Source organism: Procambarus clarkii, chromosome 28, assembly GCF_040958095.1.
Source record: "Procambarus clarkii isolate CNS0578487 chromosome 28, FALCON_Pclarkii_2.0, whole genome shotgun sequence".
Classification (NCBI taxonomy): Eukaryota; Metazoa; Arthropoda; class Malacostraca; order Decapoda; family Cambaridae; genus Procambarus; species Procambarus clarkii.
Genome location: NC_091177.1, coordinates 6,513,337 through 6,519,414, shown reverse-complemented (window position 1 = coordinate 6,519,414; position 6,078 = coordinate 6,513,337). Strand labels below are relative to the sequence as shown.

At 32.9% G+C, this 6,078-nt stretch overlaps 1 protein-coding gene across 4 annotated transcripts in view; it reads right to left on the bottom strand.

Moving 5' to 3' along the window:
• Window positions 1–225: 225 nt before the first annotated feature.
• Window positions 226–6,078, bottom strand: part of LOC123755055 (transmembrane protein 39A) — a 52,896-nt gene continuing 47,043 nt past the window's right edge. For all 4 annotated transcript variants that reach the window (XM_069332841.1, XM_069332840.1, XM_045737517.2 and 1 more), the window contains exon 10: window positions 226–4,432. In XM_069332841.1, the coding sequence (XP_069188942.1) occupies window positions 4,199–4,432 (234 nt within the window). In that variant the 3' untranslated portion in view covers window positions 226–4,198. The remainder of the gene's footprint in view (window positions 4,433–6,078) is intronic.

Genomic DNA, 6,078 nt, shown 5'->3' with positions numbered 1-6,078 from the left:
CAAATATATTTGACCATGTGAATGAATTTTTTTTTTTTAAACATTCCAAAATAAATGAACACTTCCACATCAGAGCTTACTACTGTCAGAAATATTATTGATTGGTATTTAGCAAAACTAGCTTTCTCGATATTGAAGCCGACATGTAACATTGAAATATTTTAACTTGTTGCACACACGCACCTCCTCATTGTACTGCTGCTCATGACAAATAAAAATTGCAGAGCATATCGTCACAATTTATTTTTCCATTACTTAAACTGCACAGAAATAATTTACAAATGTCGTCCAACATTCTTATTGGCAAAACCATAAACAAAATCCTTTTTCCTCAATCACCTTCCTGATTACTATATTCAGGAAATGGAGCAACCCAGTCTTAAAACATGAAATGATTTCTTCTGTGAAGAATTTGCAACTACTTTGCTATGACACAGCAGATCTAGCATGGAGAATATTTTATCAAACACTTGCACTTTTGCTGGCCCATCTTTTAACTTGATACCTTTGAATGTTAAAGAAAAAAAAATATACAGTATATATATATTCTAAGAAAATATTTATATCACTGGTAGCATGTACATTAAGTGACCTAGTTACAAAAAAAAAAAGATAAATGAGAATACAGTAGTTAAGATTTTTTTTTTAATCTAACAAAATCTTTGTCTATAATTTTATATCAATACTGTAATGATCTTATTAAAAGATAAATATAAAAGTAACTTAGATAACATGATCACACCACCTGTACAAATATACCCAAATAAAAAGTTCTGGCTATTCCATTCTCCAACCTTTCTAAAACAAAAAGTTAACTTTTGTACTTTGTATAACTAAGATTTTAATAATGCCTTAGCTTTTAAAAGCTCTCAAATCTGAAGTGGGCCACCCCCCCCCCCCACCCTTCTCAAGATTCTCCATTGAGCAGATGCCTCTCATACAATGAAGTGTGAGGTCAAAGAGGCGATCAAAGGAGGCTATGAAGTGGAGGAGGGAAGTCACTGAGAATGGTGTAAGGGAGTAAGATTTTTACCACCCTCTTGTATAGAGGGGTATGAGTATTGAAATTCATCCTTACTGTCATGAGCATGTAATCTTTACGAAAATTGCAAGTCCTTGGAGGTACAGCAATGCTCTACACTGGCATATAAATTTAAAACTTCCTGAAGGAAGAAGCTTTAAAGTTATCTTGACATGGTAACTCATCCTTCTCATTGTTAGAATAAAAATACTTAAATAGAATAAGACAATATAAAAATAAAAATACTGTACTATTCGGTGAATCTTGACTTTTAATTAAAAAGTTTAAGTTAGTAATGTCCCTTATTCAACTTTATTGTACTGGGCTTGACACAAGTGAATGGTTGTAACTTTAATAATAAGATTGCTCTGGTAGAATCCAGGATTTGACACCAACTATTGTATAACAATATCTCGCAATATAGCCAGATGAAAGTTTGACAAAACTTTGCAGTTCCACTTTACTGTGCTTCTTTCAAAGTGGTTCTTTAAGCAATGCAATCTCCGCAATGGATGCAACAATGATTAAGCTATATAGATAAAGTACTGTATACTGGAGTCACTACATTCATAAAGTTAACATTTCTAAACACATTACTAAATAGAGTACACTAAACACAAGAGACAAGAAACATTAACAAATTGCCAGATGCCAGCTGGGATATGTTTTTTGCCTCTTGTCTGTAGTGTACTCTTAAGATATTTAGAAATGTTAACTTTGATGAATGTAGTGACTCCAGTGTACAGTACTTTATCTATATAGCTTAATCATTATTGCATCCATTGCAGAGGTTGCAATGCTAAAAGAACTACTCTGAAAGAAGCACAGTAAAGTGTGACTGCAAAGCTTTGTCAAACTTCCACCTGGCTATATTGTGAGATATTGTTATACGATAGTTGGTGTCAAATCCTGGATTCTACCACAGCAGTCTTACTATTAAAGTTACAACCATTCACTTGTGTCAAGCCCAGTACAATAAATTTGAATAAGGGACATTACTAATTTAAACTTTTAATTAAAAAGTAAAGATTCACTGAATAGTACAGTATTTTTATTTTTATATTGTCTTATTCTATTTAAGTATTTTTATTCTAACAATGAGAAGGATGAGTTACCATGTCAAGATAACTTTAAAGCTTCTTCCTTCAGGAAGTTTTAAATTTATATGACAGTGTAGAGCATTGCTGTACCTCCAAGGACTTGCAATTTTCATAAAGATTACATGCTCATTACAGTAAGGAAGAGTTTCAGTACCCATACCCTCTATTCACAAGTGATAAAAAGCTCGTGCTCTTACAATGGGAACTAAATGCACGACAAAAGGGAGAATGCATATATAAGACTACTACAGTATTTTGCATCACAGAAGGATAAACCAAGACAAATATCTTGTTAATGGCTACCTTTATACCCATCAATACTTTCTGAATTACTTTCAATTACTGACCGGTTACAATAAAGGCAAGAATGACACAACCAAAGGTCAGTACAATCATCCAATGAATGTATTCCTTATGTAAAGAATAAATATATTAATTACACACACATTACCTCTACCATAACATTTATTAAATGTTACATTCTGACTAAAGATCAAATGAGGGGACTGCAAATAAATGTGTAGCCAAGATTCTCGTGTTAAACACAAGCAAATCAACCCTTTTAAAACTTTCAAATGACTTAGCTGAGCATTGTGCCATTTCCAGTGTATTGTAAACTGCTTTTGACAAAAAATAGGATATGCAAGGCTAAGCAAATTAACCACTACAATGTATGGCCATGTTCTACCTGAAAATAAAACCTGCATTAATATAAGGCAGTAACATAACGGGAAAATAATTAGCTATGTAAAGTTAAAATTAAAATTAATTTCTAGTTTTTAAACTGCTGTACATTTTTAATAATGATTTAAACTACATGATAAATTAAATGTCAGTTTTACATATATAAATTCTATTTACATAAACTTGATGACTTGATACTTAGCATATCAACTAAATATGGCTTTCTTTGTTCCATTTTTGTAATTCTGTCCAACATCACACATTTACCTTTTACATTAACCAGGAAAGTTTTGTCAAAAAACATTTCTTGCTGAAGTTTGCTATGGTCATTGCCAAGCTGACAGTACAGTACCTAAATGTGAAACTGCTTTCAGTACAGAATGAAATGTCTCATCAGAATTTGTATAGAAAAAGTGACCTTGTGCACACACAGTTCAAACAATTTCAATTAAAAAAATATATGTTTATAGGTGATAATATATTTATATATGGTATACATAACATGATATACCAGTATTGTATATACAAAAATTTCCAACTCAAATGAATAGAATTAAAAGTAATAGTTCCACTTTTTGTATTAAACTTTAGTCCAGTACCAAAACTTGTGCCAGAGAGGTCAATTGTTTCTCAATTCTGTTATTAAGTTATATGCTTATGTATGAAGTGTACATGAATTAAATTTTTCTGTATGTTGCCTAAAAATGTTCATCTGTTAATACCCTCATTGCATTTAATAAATTATTTGCCAGTTTTAAGGTTGCATGATCACATAAATCCCTTAGTACAGTATTCTATACAGTATTCTAATAACAAAACAGGCTCCAAAAATATATATTTTTACTTAGAGGCATCAAGAGGATCCCATTTTAGATTTTTTATTTTTTTTAAACAATGCATAAAGTTTGATACTGTAAGTCTGAGAACTTAGAGATGAAAACCAAAGCTTTCACATAATTGCCTATGAGGGTAAGACAATGCTGTGTCTATTTATACTCTTTCAGAATTGAGTAGCAAGTTGCATCAAGGGTTTTAAAACCCTCGATACTTCATTTATCGTCACTTAGGATTTTGCCTTGTGCAGAATTTAAATAAATGATGTTTCTTGGTAATCATTAAAGAGATGAGCAGTTTGTAGGAAATCCCCCATATGTGCAGTGGTTCCAATAACCTTTTTACCAATGATATCAACTAATAAGACGGACATTACATTCTGTACTTACCCGAAATCTGAACCTTTGCACAGTAAACCGACACTTTGTTAATACAGTACTTGCATTATAGTAAAGTACTCACTTTCATGCCTGAAACAGGGAAAAGAATTAAGCAAAACATTTAAATATTTATCAATATTTTTTGCAAATGGTTTCGAATTATATTATATTAGTACATATTAGTTAACGACTCTTTCTTGGAGCTGTTGCTCCTGCTGATAAACTTTTCTGAGTACTAAATAGTCTCTGAGGAGATAGTAAAGTGCCGCATATGATGCTGTCAAGACGAGAGCCGTTGCCAGTAACTGGTGCCATTGATGTAAAGAGGCCAGCAGTACCAAGTGTAGGAGAACGCAACACACACACACCCAGACCAATACTAAAACTGGCCGAGAGGGGTCACAGAAGATTGCCTGCAAAAGGGACACCACTCAATAATCCTCAAAATTAAAAATACAATACACAAAGAAATTGCATTAGTGTAATATATCAATGAGAAAATAAATTTTTTATGCAATTATGTGCATGTGCTTCAGAGTACCCATGGTGCAGGTTTGAATCTTTTTAATGGCTCCAAATCAGTACAGCAACAAATTATGACTAAACCACACACCAGAAGATGAGGAGGCAACGACATTTTGGTCCATTCTGGACCATCATCAAATCTATTGTGACAATCGCAATCGACTTGATAATGGTCCAGGATGAACCAAAATGTCGTTGTCTCCTCATCCTCTGGTGTGTGGTTTAATCATCCTATCTTCAGCCACGTTATTGTGACTCAGCGTCTGAATACAGAATCAAAGTACAGTATGCAGAAGAGAGGTTGTGTACAGGTTGTGTACAATAGTCTCAGTGGTTACAAATGAAGATAAATTTGCAAGACTTTGTTACATAATCATAGTATAGACACCCATTTTTTTTTATCGAAATAAAACATTATTATTTGTTCCCGTGATATTTTAACTGCTTATTAATCCTTACCCTAATTTTTATTTACAGCAAATGGACACACCAAGTCTGATAAACCCCCGACTCTCGTACACAACTCGACTCAAATTCATGACAAGCTTATAAGAATATAGTACTGGAAATGTGCAGAAGGCCTATTGGCCTAGGCAAGGCAGCTCCTATTTATATCAAATCAAACGCTCATTTATGTCTAACGTTTGAATGAAACAATCCCGCAATCTCCTGTACAAGATCAAGTATGTTTATTGAGACAAGAAAAAAATGCATCTCAAAGGGATAGAGTAGCTTAGGCTATTTCTACCCCCCACTCAATCTCATGTAATGTTACTTATTCAATTTGTATCCTTTATTCTATTTGGTATTAATGTATAGTGCCTATTAGTATACCTTTTCATCCATTTTTATACTTTGAATCTTGTAACCTTTATTCTTTTAAATTCCTAGAAAATGCAAATTAAGCTGTTTAATCACTGTACTGCACAACAGTTTAATATGAAAAAGTCCCCCAGTGTGTATAAAATAAATTATTCCTCACCACCCCATTTTTCTTTCTAATAGTTAAAATGCATACCATGATCACAAGGAAACTAAAAATAATTATATCTGATATATGTTGGCCATGATGGAGCAAGGAAGCTTAGCATTTATAGGCGTTAAATGCTAAGGGTTAATAACCTTATAACTTGGTAGAATTCAGCTTAGTCCCATATTGTTTACATAAAGTTGTAGCAGCACACACTGAACACATCTCATTTACTTTGTACTGTAAATGTTTTTATTGGCATTTCCCCAAGTGTAATGATGCACTGATCTGTCAATTGTATTACAGTACAGTATTTGTATTGCAGAACGTGTAGAATATTGGCACTCTCAGATATACAGTTTTCGTGTCACATACTAAAGAGAGTTCAAATATTAGAATCTTCGAACAATAAAACAGTTTTTTGCCGTTATTATACTACAGTACAGGGGCACCTCGGTTTATGAATTTAATCCGTTCCTGGAGACGGTTCATAACTCGAAAATTCATAAACCGAAGCGAATTTCCCCATAAGAAATAATGGGAAATGAATTAATCCATTCCTGA